This window comes from Castor canadensis, chromosome 16 (assembly GCF_047511655.1).
Source record: "Castor canadensis chromosome 16, mCasCan1.hap1v2, whole genome shotgun sequence".
Classification (NCBI taxonomy): domain Eukaryota; kingdom Metazoa; phylum Chordata; class Mammalia; order Rodentia; family Castoridae; genus Castor; species Castor canadensis.
The window spans coordinates 76,434,748-76,455,154 of record NC_133401.1 but is presented as its reverse complement, the minus strand read 5'-3'; the positions used below and the strand labels follow the sequence as shown (position 1 = coordinate 76,455,154).

At 47.9% G+C, this 20,407-nt stretch overlaps 1 protein-coding gene across 2 annotated transcripts in view; it reads left to right on the top strand.

Annotated features, from left to right (window-relative positions):
• The first annotated feature begins 12,128 nt into the window (after positions 1-12,128).
• Ccnjl (cyclin J like) overlaps positions 12,129-20,407 on the top strand; it is a 46,958-nt gene continuing 38,679 nt past the window's right edge. For both annotated transcript variants that reach the window (XR_012442620.1, XM_074057676.1), the window contains exons 1-2: positions 12,129-12,303; positions 12,692-12,806. Coding sequence is in view for 1 of the 2 variants with exons in the window: in XM_074057676.1 (XP_073913777.1) it covers positions 12,744-12,806 (63 nt within the window). In the remaining variant the exon portion in view is untranslated. The remainder of the gene's footprint in view (positions 12,304-12,691; positions 12,807-20,407) is intronic.

The following is a 20,407-nucleotide window of genomic DNA, read 5'->3' as shown; positions in this document are numbered from 1 at the left end:
AACCAAGTAAGTTACTCAATTGTTCTGTGCCTTGGTTTCCCCATCTGTAGAGTAGGACTAAGGATGGCATCTCCCCCGCCACCCGCTTTTTGGCAGTACTGGAGTTTGAACTCACGGCTTCAGGCTTCCTAGGCTCTACTGCTTGAGCCTCGCCTCCAGCCCTGTCTGAGGGGTTCTGTGAGCACGGAATGATTTTCCGTGTGCTAGAAGAGTGAGTGCCTGGTGCACTGAAGTCTCCAGCTGTGTTTGCCGTTGTTCCTTACAAAACAGCCAAATGGAACTCTCTCCTGCCCCATCACCACAGAGCCTGCCCAAGCCACCATCTTCGCGCCCTGGAAGTGTCACGGTCTACTCACAGGCACCCCGTGTCCCTCCCCACTCTCACACTGGGGCAGGCAGGTGTTTTGAAACTGCAGATCGATTGATCGATCGTTACCTCTTTGCTTAAAACCCTCCAATGACCCCCAAATAAAGTCTGCAGTCATCACACCTGCCTTAGGATCCGACTTTCCTCCCCACCTCCTTTCTCCACCCGCTGAGTTCGCTGCCTGGCTCCCTTTGGCACTCCGGAACACTCCTGCTCTGACCCCCCCACCCCCAGCAGCTTCTCTCTGCCTGTTTCTTCCTTTGCCAGAGGTTGAACTGACTGAGTGGCTGAGCAAGTGTCACTCAGCTCTTCACAGAGGCCTTCCAGAGCCGAGCTGCCTTTGATCACTCACTTAGTTCATACGTACTTATTCTCTCTGGGTTTTCTTGGTTTTGTTTGTGTAGGATTTGTTGTTTGTTTTTGCTTTGGATTTTCCCCAAAGCAGAGACCAAGACAAAGATTTTGGAAGTAATATTTGAAAGATGTTTCCATCAGGAAAGGGGCTAAGTCAGTGGGGGGGGGGGGTCATCAGTGTCACTGCTATGCTCCTGGACCTGCATCCCAGCAGGACCTCTGAGGAACACACAGAACCTCCCCAGGATGGGAGGTCAAGGCCTCTTCCTCACTTGTCAGAACCCCCTCCCCGCAGTGGTCCAGGGCTGCCTCTGGGGCTTTGATCCCCAAAATTCCAGGCTGTGCTTGTCTAAGTTCCAGCTGCATTGCTGCACTGGAGAAGGTTCTGGAAGCCGGAGGGGACTCAGAATTCAGAGGCGTGTGACAAGTACCTGTGGGGCTGCTGCCCAATCCATTTCCTCACTAGAGTGCACGAGGTGGTTCTGTGTGGGTTCCGCTCACTGAGAGCCTAGTACAGTGCCTGACACACACTAGGGACCAATGACTACTAGTTGAGTGAGCCTGGCCCCCTCATCAATGCTCAGCTTGACTTTTCACTCCTCTGTTTTAGGTTTTTATTTTATTGGCGGTACTGGGGTTTGAACTTAGGGGTTTGCACTGTGAAGCAGGTGCTCTCCGTTTGGAGCCACACCTCCAGCTCTTTTTGCTCTGGTTATTTAGGAGAACAGGGTCTCAATTTTTAGCCAGGTTGGCCTGGACTACAACCCTCCTATTTTATACTTCTTGCTTTCCCTGAGATAACACCTGAGTGCCACCACACCCAGCTTTGGTCGAGACTGGAGTCTTGCAAACTTATTGTGCAGGCTGGCCTTGAACCACGATCCTCCCAATCTCCACCTTCCAAGTAGCTAGGATTATAGGCTTAAGCCACTGTGCCCAGTTTTTGTTTTTCCAGATGGGATCTCACTATGTAGCCCAGGCTGGCTTTGAAATTATGATCTTCCTGCCTTAGCCTTTCCAAGTGCTGGAAGTGCAGCCATGGATTTTTTTTTTAAGAGATTGCCTTGTTTACATGGTATAATAGTTTTGGTGATGTATTAGGGTGTAATATGGAGGATTAGTCGGAGTAAAAAAAACTCCAATGGTTCAAAGGCCTTGAGAGACAGAGTAAATGCTTTCAATTGGCCAGGTGTGACATGGGTGGGAGCAGGGTGCCTGCAGCATGACCCCATTTAAAGGGTACCTCTACCTGCCCACAGCTGTGCAGGCTCAGGAAACCTTTATGTAAAGGGATACATGGTAAACAGGCTTCCCAGGCCACATAATCCCTATCACACAACTGCTCACCTCTGCCAGGAGCAGGAAAGCAGCCAGTGAGACTATAAAAACAGATGAACACGGCTGTGTTCCAATAAAACTTTATTAAACAGGGGCCAGGTCAGATGTGGCTTTCGGGCTGCCTTTATGTCTGTAGCTAGATCTTCTGGTCTTTTTAGAAAAGATGGAAATCTAGACTTTAATGCAAAATTTTCCAACTCTGAAAATACAATAGGGGCTGCTACTTTGGGCTCCTTACTTTAGAGGCCTGCCATGTTGCCAGGGAGGTAAAATATGAATATCAGCAGCCATTTACCCTAGCAGGTGAAAAGTGCTGTAGTTCAAAGAGAAAACTCCCCTGAACCTGGGAGTAGGGAAGAAAGGCTTTATGGATGCTTAGCTAGGATTCAATAGCTAAGGAGGGCTTTTCCATGTGACATTGGGGTGCGGGGACATTCCCAGCAAAGGCAATGGCCCCAGAAAAACCTTTTGGGGATCCACAATCTTGGTTTTGACATCAAGCAGCAGGTGATAAGGTTGGAACAGCCGGGGCAGACACAAGGATGCCTGATGCCAGAGAGCTGTAGCCTGGCGTACAGCTTATTGGCAGACCCTGAGCACCTGCTTAGAGCTGCACTGTAGGAAGGCTGAGTCAGTGGTCCCATAAAACTGGGGCAATAGCCCAGTGCCATGGTTCTCGTCTATAGTATTAGTTACTTGGGAGGTTGAGATTGGGAGGATCACGATTCGAGGCCAGCCAAGGCGAAGAGTTCTTGAGACACTATCTCCAGAAAAACCAGAGCAAAATGGGCTAGAGGTGTGGCTCAAGTGGTAGAGTGCCTGCTTTGCAAGTGGGAAGCCCTGAGTTCAAACCCAAGAGACTGTCGTAATAGGCAACAGCTCTTTCTTGAAATAAGTGCTGAGCTCCCGGCCAACAAGTCCAGTTTAGGCTCTCTGGAGTCACAGAATGCCAGAGCTGGGAGGAAGCTCAGAGGTCAACCAACTCCTCCTCCAGACAGATAGGGGAGTGCATTCTGAGAGGTGTCTCGGACCCAAGGCTGCACAGCAAGGGAAGGCAGGCTCCTACGAGTATGCTTGCCAGTGGACTCTGGAAATGTACTGTCAGAGTGCAAAATCAGGTTTGGCTGCAGTGTCTTGGAGGTCACAGCAATCCAACATATGACACAAAGACAGCAAGAAAAACACTGTTGACTTTTTTCTTTTTAGGTGGTACTGGGGTTTGAACTCAGGGCCCTGAGCTTACTAGGAAAGCACTCTACCATGTCTGGAGACCTTGTTGCCAACTTCAGACTGAGATCCCTCTCCCTACATCTCCCCCTTTGCTGGGATTGCACCACCACACCCAGCTTGTTTGTTGAGATGGGGTCTCACTAATGTTTTTTTTTTTTTTGGCCTGGGCAGGCCTGGATCCAGAATCCTGATCTTCATCTCCTGAGTAGCTGGGATTGTAGACATATGCTACCACACCTAGCCAAGGCTTAACTTTAATTCTTAACTCTTCACCCTAGCAAAATTCTAATCCTCCCATAGAGGGATGGGTAAAGGAGTTTGTAGAAGAAATACAAATAATGGCTAGTCATGTTTTTAATGCTGTAGTCTTGTTGGAGAGCAAAGGAGTGGGAACAAAAACAGTGTACTTAACTTCATAATCAATTTGAGGAAAAGTTGAAATATATGTGTGTGTGTGTGTACATATATGTTTATTTAATGGCAACTTAGTCTTGGTGAAGGTCCAACTTTCTAACATGTTGTTGGTGGGATGTGTTTTAGTACAACTCTCCTGGAGGTCAGTTTATAATCTGTCTCAGAAGTCTTAAAACTGTTTATATCCTTTGTGTAAGTCAGGGGTCTCTAGAGACTCAGAATCAATAGGAGATTGATTAACTGATTAATTATAAGCTTACATTTATGAAGCTGACAAGCTCCAAGTTCCACAGTGAGCAAACTGGAGACCCAGGAGAACTGATGTCTGAGGCAAGAAAAAGTGATGTCCCAACTCAAAGGAAGCCAGGCAAAGAGAGAATTCTCTCCTGCCCAGACTTTTGATTCTAGTCAGACATCAACTGACTAGACGAGACCCACCCACAATAGGGAGGACATCTGCTTCCCTTGGTAAACTGTTAGCCTTCCAGAAATTCTCACAACCATACCAGATGGGTGTCTGACTCAATACATGGATACCCTGTTGCCTGATCAAGCTGACACACAAAATCACCCATCACATCCTGTGTCACAGCAATTTTATTTCTAGGAATGTATCCTCAGGATATAATTTTAGAATCATAAAACCATCATTTTTAAGATTTTCATCTTGGTGTTTACAACACAGAGAGAAAGCTCAGAAACAAAGTAAGAATTACTGATAGCTCTCAGTCATATCTTAAAATATTCAACAATAAGAGTGATTAAATAAATAAATCACATGATACATTATGCAGCCATTAAAATATTTTTGAAAGACATTTTTAAGATAACTCATGAAAACTGCTCATGAAGGGCTGCAGAGTGGCTCAAGTGGTAGAGTGCCTGCCTGGCAAGTGCAAGGCCCTGAGTTCAAACCCCAGGACCTCAACAAAAAAGAAAGAAAAATAGCCAGGCACCAGTGGCTCACACCTGTAACCCTAGCTACTTGGGAGGCTGAGATTAGGAGGATTACAATTTGAGGCCATCTGACGAGACCCCCATCTCCAAAATAACCAGAGCAAAACGGACTGGAGGTGTGGCTCAAACACAGTACCTGCTTTGCAAGAGCGAAGCAATCCCACCCCCCAAAAAAAATGAAAGAAAGAAAAAAAGTTCATGAAATAATTTTGTACTTAAAAATAGTAGGTTCGGAACTGTGTATGCAACTTAATGACTTCACAGCAATTTTGACCTATGCTTTTCCCACCCTCTCCACACCCGACATCATTAGCATTATCTGTATAGGACCCTATACAGATTATAACCTGGGGTTAACTGACTTGCCTGACATCATCGTTGGGAAAGAATCAAAGCCAAGCGTGAAGTCTGGGGCGGACTCACCAAGCCTTAGCTCTAACCTCTGAGCTGCTGGAAGGTGGGCTGCGCAGGGTGCTACAGCCCGGCCAGGGCAGTGGGCCACCCATCAGAATGTCCTGGGAGGTGGCACTAAGTTCCCAGCAGCTGGGGACCTCACCTTCAGGTGCTCAGGGCTAAACCTGTGGTCATCCCACTTCCTTCTTTCCCTGACAGCCCATATCTACCGCATCAGCAGATCCCATCAGCCTTTTGTTCACCTCGGTTCTGATGTGTCCCCTTCTTGCCTCCTCCTCCACTTTCACCTGGTCTCAGCCACCGCCTTCTCTCTACAGTAGTCTCCGGCTGTTTGCCTAGCCAAGGACGTCACAGCGATTGCCTGCTGCTGGGAAATGGAATTCAAGATCTTCATAATATTTTAATCATGCTTTAATAGTGCTATAAGGAGAGTGGTACTTGTGTAAGAGTAAACATTGTAATAGTGGCTGGGGAGTGGCTCAAGTGGTAGAGCACCTGCCTTGAAAGTGTGAGGCCCTGAGTTCAAACCTCAGTACTGCCAAAAAACATGGTACTGGATAACTGGGTATATAAAAGTGTGTGTGTGTGTGTGTGTGTGTGTGTGTGTGTGTGTGTGTGTGTGTGTGAGAGAGAGAGAGAGAGAAAGAATGAGAGACAGAGAGAGACAGAGAGAGAAAGAATGAGAGACAGAGAGAAAGAGAGAGAGAGAGAGAGAGAGAGACTATGCTAGAGATACATACAGTATGACAGATACGGAATAAAAAGATTTTTTAAATAGTAATAAATTTGCCAGAACCTTCCTCCACCCCAGCCTGTCCCCTGAGTTGGACTTCTGCTCCTTTGACTTCTGGTCTCTGCACACCTGGAAGCTTTGCAGCCACTGACAGAGGTGATTTTGAGACATCCTGGTGGCCCAAAGAAAGGAATGCCTTGCTGCCAGGAGTTAGGGTCTTCCCAGCTCGAGGGTCCCACAGGCAGGCTCATCTGGTCACTTTTCACTGTCCAGTCTCCACCTCCTTCCTGTTCATTGTCTGTCAGAGGAGGGGGGCCTGGCAGGCGCAGGGGCTTTGAAGTTAATGGCTCCTTTTATTTCCTCCTGCCACAGTCTGGGAAGTTCTTGGCGCCTTGCTCTGTCGCTCCCCACAGGACCCTGGTGGGCTGCAGGGCTCCTACTGCAACCTCTCCAGGGCTCCAGGGTGGCTGTGTGTGGCCCACACTGAGTTTAAAAGATAATCATAAATCCAGTATTTTATAATCTGGGGAGATGTCACTCAAGTGCTCTGGGGAGTTAGTGCAGAGCTTGCTTCAGTTTCTGAAGAGCAGTGTCATAGACAGTTCTAGAAAGTTTTGTTATTATGATGAAGGACTAAAAACATTAGAGAGCAGTGTGTACATCCACTCGTGTGTCTTCTTTACATCATCACCACAATTCTTTAAGGAAATAACAGTTCCTTCATTTCAATAATATGATGAAAGGGCCAAAGAGCATGAGTGGCTTGTGTAAGGTCATACAACCCTATGGGTCTCTCTACCTTCTGTGACTCCAAAAGGGCCACCCTCTACCCATTGGTTCTGTCATCCATAGGCTCATTGCTTATCATTTCAGTAGCCACCTCTTTTACTTCGGGGACTGTGCTAGAAGCCAGGGACACAAATCTGAAAAAGATCCAGCCCTTGTCTTGGAGAAGACTGACCTGTGTGAGGGTAAATAGAGGGGATGGGGAGAACCAGAGGAAAGGGGATGGATGGAAAACTCTTTGGGAACTTGAGATGTCTGCTACACATTCCACAATGGTAGATTTTCTCCTATTTATTGACAAACATACTAAAATTTGCTACAGCTATTAAATAATAAATTTTAAATAATAAGGGGGAAATTTTGCCCCAGTGATTACCCATGGTGGGGAGTGGGTAAGTTCAGATTAAGAGCAATATATACAGCACAGATTATCTTTGGAAGGAAATATAAATGGATTTCCTGTGGGATGGAGTTTGGGGGAGATGAGACAGAATGGGAACAACATTGGATACATGATTCGTGGAACACATCACAAAATAAAATAAAAATGTAGGGACCTTTGTTCAAGAGGTAGGGAAAAATGCTGTTAAATGTCCTCAAATATAAGCTTTTTTTCTTTCTCTTTCCCATCTCTCTTCACTTCTCTCTCTCTCTCTCTCTCTCTCTCTCTCTCTCTCTCTCTCTCTCCAGTGTTACTGGAGTTTAAACTCAGAGCTTCATGCTTGCCAGACAGGCCTCTACCACTTGAATCACACCTTCAGATCCCCCACCACCATCTTTTAAAAGAAACAATATGCTATTTAAATATTCTGAGTAAACGAAAATTTAAAGTCAAAACTGTTAGCATGGGTTTTTATCATTAATCTTTATATTGTGAACTGCTTTTTTTTTTTTTTTTTTTTTTGGCGAGACTAGGGTTTGAACTCAGGGCTTCGACCTCGAATCTCGATTCTCCTGATCTCAGGCTCTCAAGTAGCTAGGATTACAGGCATGAGCTGCTGGTGCCTGGCTGGAATACCCATGTTAAGTGCAGAAATAAAGACATTTAACTCTCATGCAGAATCACTGAAATTACATAGCCTCTGTTTTGTAGCTGGGATGTGCATATATGTATTTAGTTCCTACAATAACTGTGGAAACACCACACAAAACCAACTTTTTGTTTCACTTCTTGATACGTGCACATCCAATCAATACTTCTACATTAGGCTTACTGATGAGTTAAGAAGAGCTGAAAGAAAAGGAACCGTAGGTTATCCTCTTGCTCCCTTTCCTCTCTGTGATAGTACCCAGAAGGACGGCATTCGTGTTTGTTAGGATGATATAGCTCCTTCTGTTGTGGGGCAAAATTGTGTCGTTCCCCCCAGTCTCTCAGTATTCTTAGTAGCTCAGAAGGTAGCCTTATTTGGGAATAGGGTCGATGTAGGTGTCATTAGTTAAAATGAGGCCATCTGAGGGAGAGTGACCCCTTAGGATCCAATATAGACTAAGCATCCTTATAAGAAGACCAGGTGACCATGAGACCGTGAAGGTGGAGACAGTCTAGTGTCAGTAGTTAGATCCCTGGCCACCACCAGACATGAGGAAGTAGGCAAAAGAGACTCTTCCTTAGTCTTCACAGGGAGCAGGGCCCTGTCGACACCTGATTTCAGACTTGTGGCCTACAGAACAGAGAGAACACATTTCTGTGGTTTTAAGACATCGCCATCATGGTCCTTTGTTATGGCAGTTCTAGAACTGAACACTTTCTTTCCGTGTTCAAAGTAAGTTCTAACTCAAATGGAACACGTGTCCTCTTAAAATTGTCATATCCCCACCCTGCCACTCCCATACCCACTGATAGTCATAGTCTACCGCTCTCTACTCCCTTTGAGACTCAATGGACTCAATGCATAGTGGCATGTAGATCCACCAAGATTCTGCACTCATGAAGCATGGGGGATGTGACATTGTGAGTGGGTCCCCAGAGGAGCACAACCTACCACACATATGTGTACTCCTCCCCTCACACTCCATTGTGCCAATGGGCTGCATTTACAGAACCAGGTTCAAAGATAAATTCTTAAGAATTCCAAGGGGCCACTGGGGGTATGGCTCAGTGGTAGAGTGCTAGCCTAGCATGTGCAACTAGCCTAGCATGTGCAAGACCCTGGGTTCAATCCCCAGTACTGCACAAATAAGCAGGCAAATAATGAATTTCAAGATGGACGCCTTTGAGCATGGGAGACTACACAATTGCACAGGTCATATGGGCGTGTGATGCTGGCCCTGGGGGAGATTTTTTTATTTTTTCCTTTCGTACGTTTTCGATCTTATACCTTTTTCTTTTTACTTAAAAAAGGAAACATGGGCCAACTTTATAAATGTCCTAGATTTTTGAGTTCTGTTTACAAAATGCCGCTTTTTATTCTTTCTGCCCAATTCTTGGACCTAATCTGAAGAATTATATCTCAAGCATTCCTATGCAAGAATCACAGAGTGTTTGGCAAATGTTTTCTTAGCTAGGGAGAGCACAGCTTGAAAGGGTTAGCTTGATTTTGGATTAAAGATCAAGGTAGTAATAAGGCAGATATCTCCCTTCTGGCCCTGTGTAAATCAAGCCAGGAGCAATGCAAATCCATTAAGACCCAAAGGAAACATTACTGAACATACATGCTTCAACTTTCCCTACAAAGCTGTGTTGAAGGAATTTATGTCTCAGACCCACCCGCCTAGAACACTCACTGCAGTGTGACTATGGTAGCAAAAAGCTACTGGAAAGAACTGCAATGTGTGGTAAGAGAAAACTGGTTACATACATCAAGATGGATTCATCCTATGGGACAATGGGTACCACACAGCTCTGCAGATGCTGCCGTGGAATAACCGAGTGGAAGAATAAGGGGCAGAGGACGTCCGTAGCATGCTGCAATAGGTGCAAAAGGAAAGAAGGCCAGAAGGTCTGCGGTCACTTTTGAAGGAGACATAGGCAATGGTTATCACTGGAGAAGAGAGCGAGGCCTGGGACCAGAGTCAGAGCAAGGACTTCTCACTGTATATGAGAGTGGGAAAAATAGTAATAACACCATGCTGGAAATATTAGCCTGATTTATTTCTATTCAAGACTGGAATAAGCAAGAGAGTCCTCTCCCCACCCTGCACTTTATACATAGGAAATTTGAAGACAGATAGAATGCATTGATTTTTATCTGTGGTTCCCAATCCATGAGTTTCAGAGGTTGAGTGGAGGAATGGTAATTGATCCATAGGAAGCACTTAATTAAAGTTCAGTTTTTGAATGAATCTATGAATGAACACTTCTTCTTGGCTTGGTTGGGGATGGAAGCAGACGGGAGAAGTTAAGCCCAGTTTCTGGCCAGCACAGGAAGTCCTTCTCTGCTAAGGTCCCCTGTAGACAGTGACTCACCACCAAAACCATCAGTTTATTGGTGCAATGTATTTTTACTCTTCAGAGATTCTGGGAAAATGAGGGACTCCTGGTTACCAGAATGAGTATGTTTAGAACCCTCTTAAAATAGCCCTGAGAGAAAAAACTCAAAGTGTCTGTTTCCCTGTCTGTTATCAGCACACCTGATAACTGATAACTGAAGCTTAGGAAGGGGAACCAAAACTTAGTGAGTAATCAAGGCCTTTCTTCTTTCTATGTACCCAGAATAAAAAGATTATTGAAAAAGAAATAATAGTGCTAAGTAAAGCAAAGCAAAAGCAAAACACCAACACATGTTGTTGTTTGGTGGAAGGCCTCTCCATAAATATATTGTATTTGAAAATAACATTCATTCTTTTCTTTTTTCCGGTGATGAAAGTAATGTATGTTTCCTGAAGAAAATTTGGAAAATACAGATATGCTAGGTAAAAACAGTAAATTAAATTTTCTGATAATCCTATCATTGATTATAGTCAATATTTTTACGAAGGTTCTTCAGTTTCTTGTGTGTGTGTGTGTGAACATGTGTGAATTAGTAACACGGGGCTCACACTCTAGTCTCATTGATTTAATGTATTCTGAACACTTTTCAATTAATTTGCACTCTTTAGAAGATGATTGAAAGAGTGTTTTTAACCAGTTGTGCATTATAACAGTTCACTGTAACAAAAAAAGAATTTTGATGGAACTCCTTTTAAACAAATCTTATACTCATCTGCTTGTATTTCCTGACATAAAATAGACAGGTCAAATAACACACTTTAAAACTTTTTGATTTGTTTTCAAGGGGGGGAAAGTCATCTGTCTTCCTAACAACACTGTATATTTACCAACCTTTAAGATTTGGTCTAAAACAGGTTTATCTCCCTATTTTTAAATATGAATCTCGTTGCTTTTCTCACAGATGCCCTTCTTTGAATGCTAGATAACTGCACTCCTCACTTCCCAGAGCCATTAGAATTTTATTAGAGTAATTCAGGTAAAGGCGGTATTTTTACCTCCCTCTGTTTCTTCAAGTCTTATTTTGTCCCATCCTTTGTAATCTCTTCATGAAGAGCCTGCACATTTATTCAGTTTATTCCTGGGTGTTTTATATGTCTACAAGGGCTCGTAATTTTTTAATGTTAAAACTGCTTGAAGGTTCCATTGAAGTGTATCAAAGTTAAAATTCTTTTTTCCCAAGTGGGTCTTTACTTGTAGAAAACCAGGCAGAAACAAAAGCCTCTTTACAGAGGTTATTTACCTGGCGGTGCCTTTATACTGGGCACCGTGATTATGACAACGTGTCTTCAGCAGGTTGGTGCAACTTGTACTGCCATTTTACCTGATCCTAGGCTCGGAGAGTTGGATGAATTGGGGGAAAAAAAAATCACCTGAGTGGTAGGTGGATCTCATTCCAAGTGTGTGAATCTCCAAAGATGTCACCAAAATCAGAACCCAGAGCCGTGCCATCCCACGGCTGCTTCAAGAACCTGCCTTTCTAAAAACAATCGGCTGGATTAAAAGGCCGCAGCTTTCCATCCGCGTTACCTTCCGAGAAGGCTGGTTTCCCTCCGGGGTTGGGCAGGGAGTCATCCTTTGCAGGAGCACAATAAAGACGGGGTCACTTACTGCGCCCCCTTTACAACGTCCTGGATACCCAAGACTGGCTTCTCTAGCTCTTTTGCGGGAACTGTCGTTTGGAAATCTACCTCCCCACCACCCGACACGTTTAAAAGTTAAAAAGAAAGAGGGCAAAAGCAGACGGCCCCGCGCAGGTTGGCCGGAGCAGCGCACGTGGGCGGGAGAACTTTCTGGGGGCGTCCGCGCGTTCCACGCGTGGTGCGCGCAGGTGGCGCCGCGTCCCCGCGCCTGATCGCGGGGTGCCCAGCCACACACCCCCAGCAAGTTTGGGTGAAGGCGAAAGGAAGCACCCGGCGCAGGCGAGGGAGAGGAGCGAGCAGGAAGCACCGCGAGCGCTGGGGGAAAGAAAGACTCCAATTCCCAGCCCCCAGCCCCGCGGGGCGCAGGGCGCGGGCGGCGCATGCGCGAGGCCCGGCCCCCAATTCCCCCAGCGAGGGAGGGAGGCCCCCGGCGGACCGGAGCTGCAAGCCGCGGCGGGACCCGAGCGCACGCAGGGGTGCGGCGGCGGCCGGGCCAGCCGGGCAGCGGAGGCGACAGTGGGGGACACCGAGCGCCGGGGGCGGGGGGGGGCGGCTGGGGGGACCGAGGGTCCAGCCGCGTGCGAACACCACCCGGGGAAGGCCCTGCCATCCGTGGCCCCCCACGCCCGGAGAGGGATGCGTGAGTTTCGGGCCGGCTCGAGGGCAGGATGTGGGAGCAGGACAAAGGCTGGGCGGCGGGGGAGGAGTTGGGGACAGCGAGCTGGTGGCCGCCGCCGCCGCCGGAGCCTCAGCCTCGGGCGAGCTAGCAACTTTTCGCTGTAACTTTTGCAAAAGGGAAGATGATCATTCTGCAAGTTGTTGCTCAGCTCCGGGTCGCCGCGGGTCCGGCGCGCAGAGGGGAGGGCGCATCGCGGGCTTCCCAGGACGGGAGGCGACCGCCAGCTCCTCCGAGCGAACGAGGCTGGAGGGGGCGCCCGGCCCTGGACGGGGAGGGAGCGAGGATTGGGGTGCCGGGGGCGGGGGTGCCGGGGCGCTCCTGCCACTAAAGTTGCCCCGTGTCCCCGCAGGGTGCGCCCTGAGAGCCCGGTAGCCTCGGATCGCGGCGCTGCGGTGGCGAGGATGGACGAGCCGTGGTGGGAAGGGCGCGTCGCCTCGGACGTCCACTGCACCCTGCGCGAGAAGGTCAGTCCCTCCCCGCCAGTGTCACCCGCAAGGCCGGGTGTGTAAAAGCCTCTTTCGCCCTAGATTCCGTGTCCTCACGCCGCCCCGCGTGGGAACTTGGAACTCCCGGTGCCTTTCTTTGCTCCTGTCCTTTAGCGTCAAGTGTATGTGGGGGTGGGGGAGCGTCCGGGGGGAGAGGGGAGAGGTTGGAGAACTTGAACTCGGTTTCTCTAATTAGGAGCCCAGACCTCCCGCCGCCTGCTAACGGAGCTGGTCACCATATTGTACGGCCAAGGCAGTATTTCCCGTGGTACTGCCACCCGAGATTGCTTGAATCGGCCTTTAAAAAATAATTGCATTTCAGTGTGCAATTCAGACCTGTATGTGTATTCATAGCAAGTTCTGCATAAATGATGCTGGTTTCCCGTTTATCGTGATAATGACGTAACAGTTCCTTTTAAAATAAGCTTATTAGATTGGGGGTGTGGCTCAGTGGTAGAGCAGGTGCCTAGAATAAACCTGTTTATGTAAAAGTAGTAACTTGTGAAGAAAAGTTAGGTTCCTGGGAGTAGTTGAGGGTGCCGAATGCGTCCGTACATACGCACGCGTATATTTAATGGAACTGAATGATCAAAATGTAAGAAACACCAATGTAATTGACAGAGGCTGCAAACTGGAGGGCTGAGGAGAAAACAAAAACTCCCCTGCCAGTTTGCCTCCTGTGGCAGAAGGTGGGGACAGCTGAAATGGATCCCTGCTCTCCTCCCCTGGGGGAAATTGCTGATGGGCAGGTGAAGCAGGGGAAGAGCCCAGGTGACTAGGCTGTGTGTCTTTCTTCCTGTGCCTGGGCAGAGGCTGGAAAGGGTGGTTTGAGGAACCACTGTGGAATAGAGAGGGTGGGTGTCCTGGGGTGGCCATGACAATGTACCACAAGCTGGAGGGCTCCAAGCAGGGAAATATATTCCCTTGTAGCTCTGGGAGTTAAAGGTTCAAGATCGAGGTGTTGGCTGGAGCAGCTCTCTCTGAAGGCCCCAGAGTCTTTCTCTGTTTGGTTTTGTTTGCTTTTGGTTTTTATTTTATTTAATTTTGGGCCATACTGGGGTTTGAACTCAGGGCCTCATGCTTACTTGGCAGGTGCTCTACCACTTGAGCCACTCCACCTCTGAGGGAGACCTGTTAGTCCCTGTTTTAAAGATTAAAAACAGAACTCGCTCAGGTATTGATAACCAGGGCCCCCGCTGACTTGAGGTTGGTCTTATTAGGGCAAATCTCAGTTCCTTTGATTATAACATCTATCTCCTCAGATACTGCTGGTTGTTTTTCTCCTGTGTTTCCTTTCCCTTTTCAAAGAAGGAGGGATTTCCTAAGAAAATCTGGCTTAATCAGGAGTTTTCGGAGAAGTGCTGAGGAGAGGGAACCCAGGGACCCCTTAGCGTTTCCAGACAGGGTAATGTTTCATTGAACGTCTGCTCTGATGATGCATTTCTGTCACTGCAGAACCTTACAGGGCCCGGCACACGGTCACTCAGCTGCTGAGTGCTGCCAGCAAGCGCAAAGCATGGTTCCATCCATGCTGTGTAACTGGGATGCTGTTAGAACCACGTCCTCAGATGACCAATGCAGGAGGCAAAGCTGAGATTGGGGAGGCAGGGGGAGCCCCACTTTGTCAGATGTCAGTCTAGGCAGGCCCCCGAATACAGTGTGTAACATGCAAATGAATGTAAAGTATAAAGGCTGTGAAACCCTGAGGCACCGACTTAACTTTTCTAACTCTGGCTCCTGTGGTCTACACCTCCTGAAATGTCCAGCATTTAGATTGTGTCACTTCCTTGCTTAAAGACTTTCCGTGACATCCTGTTACACTTAACAGTAAATTCCTAGTCCACACCACTGCCTGGAATACCAGGCACAATCTGGCCCTTGTCCCCTCCCCACACTTCATTGCTCTTGAGCCACACCAACCTCCTTGCTGCTTAGGTTGAGCTTGTTTGTACCTCAGGGCCTTTGCACCAGCTTTTCTGTTTGGAGTCTGTGCTTCTCAGTCTGCAGCATAGTTGCCCTAAAGTCTGTTACTTACCCCTCCATATCACTCTGTCAAATCACTGTGTTTTTTTCAAATAGAATTTATCAGCAACTGAAATTATTTGCTTTTAAGTTGCTGTCTTCCCCTAACCCGCCCCCCCCCCCCCCCCCCCCCGCCACACACACACACAGTAGAATATTTGCTCTTTGAGAATAGATCTGTGTCTTTGTTGTTCAGTTCTGGGGCCTCAGTGCCTAGAGCAGAAGCTCCCCCCAAATATATGGAATGACAAGAAGAATGAATAAGCCAGGCACCAGTGGCTCACGCCTGTAATCCTAGCTACTCAGGAAGCAGAGATCAGGAGGATCATGGCTTGAAGCCAGCCTGGGAAAATAGTTAGTGAGACTCTTATCGATCTTAAAAAAAAACCATCACAAAAAAGAGCTGATGGAGTGGCTCAAGGTGAAGGCCCTGAGTTCAAACTCCAGTGCTGCAAAACAAAACAAACAGACAAAAAAAGCAGAGTGACTAAGTCAGTCTTGACTGTCTTCTGTGAACTGGGAGTGATGTCTTACAGGAACAGAAAAATGGAGAGGGAGCACCGTAAGGACTGGGAGAGTGTCGTGGTAGGTGTGTGGCAGGTGTCCTGCCTTTCCACTGTGTGAACCCCTTTACATAGTGTGCACTCAGGGTAAGGCTTGGGTTTATGACCACTCGCCATGGGACAAGGTCCACAGATGCAATGGGTGATCCTTGTAAGAAGGGCACTGTCACCTCATGGTTACCAGTGGACCGGCCATGGGTGAGCCCAGAAAGACACATGGCAGCTTGCCAGAGTGTAGTCCAAATGGCTCTAGAGCAACCTCTGCCTTCGCTTTTTCCAGGCCACACTTATCCCATGCCAGGCTCTTCAATTTCCCCTTTTCTTGTCCTTCCTGGCCCTGTGGCTGCTGTAGAAGGTCACCTAGAGCCTGCCTCCCTTTGACTCCACCCCTCGTGACCTTCTGTGGAGAGGGGGCACCGGCTGGTACAAAGGAGTCGTGTTTCTCACTTGCTACCCCACTGCCCTTGACCTTCTACCCTGAATGGGAGACAGTAGTGCACATGGACACGGAGGGACTATGACTGACGTTTTTCTGATAACCAAGTGTGTGCCACCTTGAATATCCAGGTTAAAACGCAAAGCCAACTTTTTTCCAGAAAGATGCATCCACTTAAGTTTAAAATTAATGCAGAGTTTTAAATCCACGAATCACAAGTTCAGGCAACTTTGGGGTGCTTGGGATGGAGTCCATGAAAAGGCAGCACTCAGCCTGAGGGTCACCTTCCCTGTCCTTCAAGCTTCTGTCCTCCCAGCCATGTGTCCTGGTCCTGGCAACTTTGCACTTTCTTCTTTCACAGTCTTTGCCACTTGTCTAGCAACTCGTCCTGCCCCCTAGACTGTGTTAGGCACACTGTGGCTTGTACCTTGGCATTCACAGGCCAGGGTCTGTACAGAAGGACCTCGGGATCCCAGAGTGTCACCTGATGCAGGCCTAGACACACAGCGAGCCCAGAGGGAGGACCCAGGCCCAGACTGGTCTCTCTGGGGGCATGTCTAGTGGTCGTGCAGAAATGGTTCCCGGGGACCTGACATTGGCCCTCAGTATCTTCCAGAGGTCCCTCCTGGCTGAGCCAGGGTAGTCCACGATGTTGGCTGTTGTGCCAGGCCAGGTGGAGGATGCCTACCCAGGTTCCTAGACACCTGTGTATTCGCCTCTCAGGTAATACTGGGCGGAGGCTTAGGAAAACAATTACCCCCAAGGACAAGGGCGGGTTCCCTTCATGGAACAAAGTACAGTGCAGGAACTTAGGAAAATAAAGATAGGTTGAGCCCAGGTAACAGAAACCCAAGCAATCCCACCCAGGCCCCTGTCCGGAAGTTCAACTTTCTTCCCGAATTTTGTGTACTCAAAATTCTGTCTGCTCATTTTCGTAGTCTGCACTCTCCAGCTAGGAGGAAGAATGACGTTGTGAAGCAAAGACGAGGTTAAGGCCCTCACCACTGTGATGTAAGCCTGCCTGGGTGGATGGGAGGCTTTCTGATTGTAGGGATTTGGGGAGGACTGGGAGAGGAGCAGGATACCAAGAGCTGTGTGGACGTGGACAAGCCCTGCTTGACTTGACCTGGTAGCTTTGTCTTCCTGGGCTTTGGGGAGCCTGCGGGCTAGAGTCTCCTCCTCTTCCTGGGTGCCAGGTGCTCACTGTCTTCAGGGCTGGGAGTCACGTGATGCCTTAGGGTTTGAGATCTGCAGATCAGCCAGCCATCTGATACATTCCTCCCACTTCCTGAAGCTTTTGCATGGCCCCCTGAGCAGGGTGATACCGTGTTTCTTGAACCAGGGACTGATAAAGTCTCACCAATGACTGCACTTACACAAGTATCTTCCAAAACAGCAATAAGGAAAATTTCATTAGTGATAGTAATGTTTGTGGTGGCAGTTTTTATTTCACACAGTGTGCCCGCATCGTACCATATATTACCTCATTTGTTCCCCATCCTTGCCCCAGTGCTGGAATTCAGCCCATTTTACAGGTGGGGAACTACGAGGCACAGAGTATAACTGTCTTGATATCAAACGTGATTGTATCCAAGCTTGGATATGAATTCATTTGGAAAAACATTTTAAAGACGTACAAGACAGGGAAAAGTTGAAGCTTAGTCACCCATGACTCCATAGGCTTTTGGGTTTCAGTTTGTTTTACAGTGATCTCCCAGAGGTATGCTGCCCTGGGACAGTTAGCAGCTGTGGATGCTGGCTTGGCACTGGGCACTAGAAAGGGCTGTTGCCAGACCACAACCTCCCTGTTTGGTCCTGGCGGTGCCTGGGGCCTCACCTGTGTGTGCAGGGGGTGCATCTCACCTTGAAGTGAGTTGGCCTCTGCCATTGCCTGTTCTTGGGTTGGATGTAGTGGGCTGTCCTCATTTGTCAGGGAAGGGGACACCTTGGGGCCTCCTTCTCTTCCCTTATTTTTTATTTTTGGTGGCACTGGGATTTGAACTTGGGGCTACATGACTTGAGCCATGTCCTACTTCTTCCCTGAACTCTTGACAGCTGAGTGATCGCTCCATCTTGGCCCCAAGTTAAAACTGTCATTTTCTAGTGACTACTGAAGCCCACACATTTTTTTTTTTTTCAGTACTGAGGTTTGACCTCAGGGTCTACACCAGCCCTTTTTTTGTGATGGATTTTTTTGAGGGAGGGGCTCATGAACTATTTGCCCAGTTGTCTTCAAACCTTTATCCTCCTGATCGCTGCCTCCTGAGTAGCTAGGATTACAGGCGTGAGCCACAGGAGTCTGGCATCCACACACCCTTTTATTTCTCTCGTTCCACATGGATATTTTTTCTCACCCTTTCTCTTCAGTTCCTCTCTTTTCCCAACTGCAGCCCAAGCACCTGTCTCCTTAGAAAGATATGACCCCAGTCCATGCTCAGAAATTTGCCAAGTCCCCCAGATGGTTTTTCATTGTCTTTCCCGCACCCACACTGTGAGACACCCCCAAATCTGTCAACCAGAAGACATCCCAAACACGGTTGATGGGATGCGTCTGTCAGCTTAGATCCGGTGTGTGTACTTCAGCCTTTCAAACCCAAGTGTTGGTCTTGACAACACTTCAATTAAGACCCTTCCTGGAGGTGAAGGGCAAGGCAGGAGTTCCTGCGGTCCAGACTGCTCAGGTGTCGGGAACTGCCCCAGGCAGTGTGGACAGGATTGAGGATGGACCTAGAAGTATGATGGAAAACTGCACATGGGGCTGGGGGTGGGGTGGGGAGAGCAGGGCTGGGTAAGATGGCTTGCAAAATGGTGTCCGGCTTTGGGGCTCCCTGACTGCAAAACCTCACTTGTATTTTAAATGAGGATATTGCACAACCGAACCAGTTGTCACTTGAGTCCTTCAGGTCTTAGCGTGTGCACAGTACTAGGGTGTGCACACAGAGTGGAAACCCATCTCAGGGCACCTTCTGTGTGGGAGCCAGAGACTCATCTTTGAAGGTGTCCTTCCATCTGTAGCACCTGCCTCCCCCAGGTGCCCTGGAGAAAATGAGGATGTGGACACTTTGTCACCCTCCGGGCCTCCCGAGCGTGGGATGGGGAGGGGAAGGACTTGGCTGGGGAAGCCTGTGCCCTCTAAGTGAGAGGAGGGCATTTAAGGCTGGGAGCTGGCCCCGTGCCTTTGCTCTTGACTCGTTCTTTGTCTTCCTGAATCACTCAGCCCCTTGGGTAAAGGGAGTGCAGCCCGTGATTCTCTAGTGTGTGTGAGCACCTGGCAGAAGGGGTGACAGTGTGTGTCACCTCACACACGTGTGCATACACATATGCACACCCGCACACACAACACATGGACTGCGCACACATGCACACATCACACAACACATGCACGTGTGTGCACATCACACAACACATGCACACACACATCACACACATCACACAACGCATGCACTGTACACACACACACACATCGCACAACACATGTACACGTGTGCACACATCACACAACACATACACATGTGAACACATGCACATGCATCACCTACAACACATGCACTGCGCACACACATCACACACAACACATGCACTGCGCACACACATCACACACAACACATGCACTGTGCACACATCACACAACATACACATGTGCACACATGTCACTGCACACACGTCACACACAACACACACACAGTATTTTCTCTTTAGGAAAGTGCAAAGAATAAATAGAAGCAAACAGAAGAAAGTCACTTCCCTCACCACTTGGGTGTCATCTTTATGGACCTTTGGTAAATGTTCTTAGTTCCTTTGTAAGTGTGTCATCGCAAGGCACTTTTATGTTAGAATTATTTTTAGTAAAAATAGGAACTATTCTAAAACATTTTGTTCTTTCCCATATACAGCTGTCCACATCATTGGATGCTAGCAAAAAATTAGATAATTGATTGTATTTATTTAGGATAAATAATTCATGAACATGGTAAGAAAAGGCCACGCTGTGTAAAAGGGTACCTGATGAAAAGACTTCCTTCTGTCCCTGGCCCCACGTTCCCTCCCCCACAGGCACAACTGATCGTAACTTCTGTTCTCTGCATAGGGCTGGCAAAGTGGCTCAAGTGGGAGAGCACCAGCCTAGCAAGCGTGAGGCCCTGAGTTCAAATCCCAGTACTGTTAACAACAAAAAGAAAACACCAAAAAAATCCAAGAGTTATTCTCTGCATAAATTGTGTCCTGCTCCTCCTGCAGGACAAGGCCATCTGCATGTCATATCTAATGGTGCCACCACACTTTAGCGTACAGATGGACCACAGTGTGACAGTGCCCTTCTGATGGGCACTAAACTTCCCAACTTTGCCTTAGAATGTCTGAATGTCCAATTCCTAATGGTGTAATTTGCAAACTTTATCATTTAATTATTGTAGTGTGTGCATTTTAATAAACTGGTTTTTATTGGAGGGGCTTCCCACTTTCAGAGCAGGCGCTCTCCCGCTTGAGTCACACCTCCAGTCCATTTTTTGCTCTGGTTATTTTGGAGATAGGTGCTCACTAACTATTTGCCAGGGCTGGCC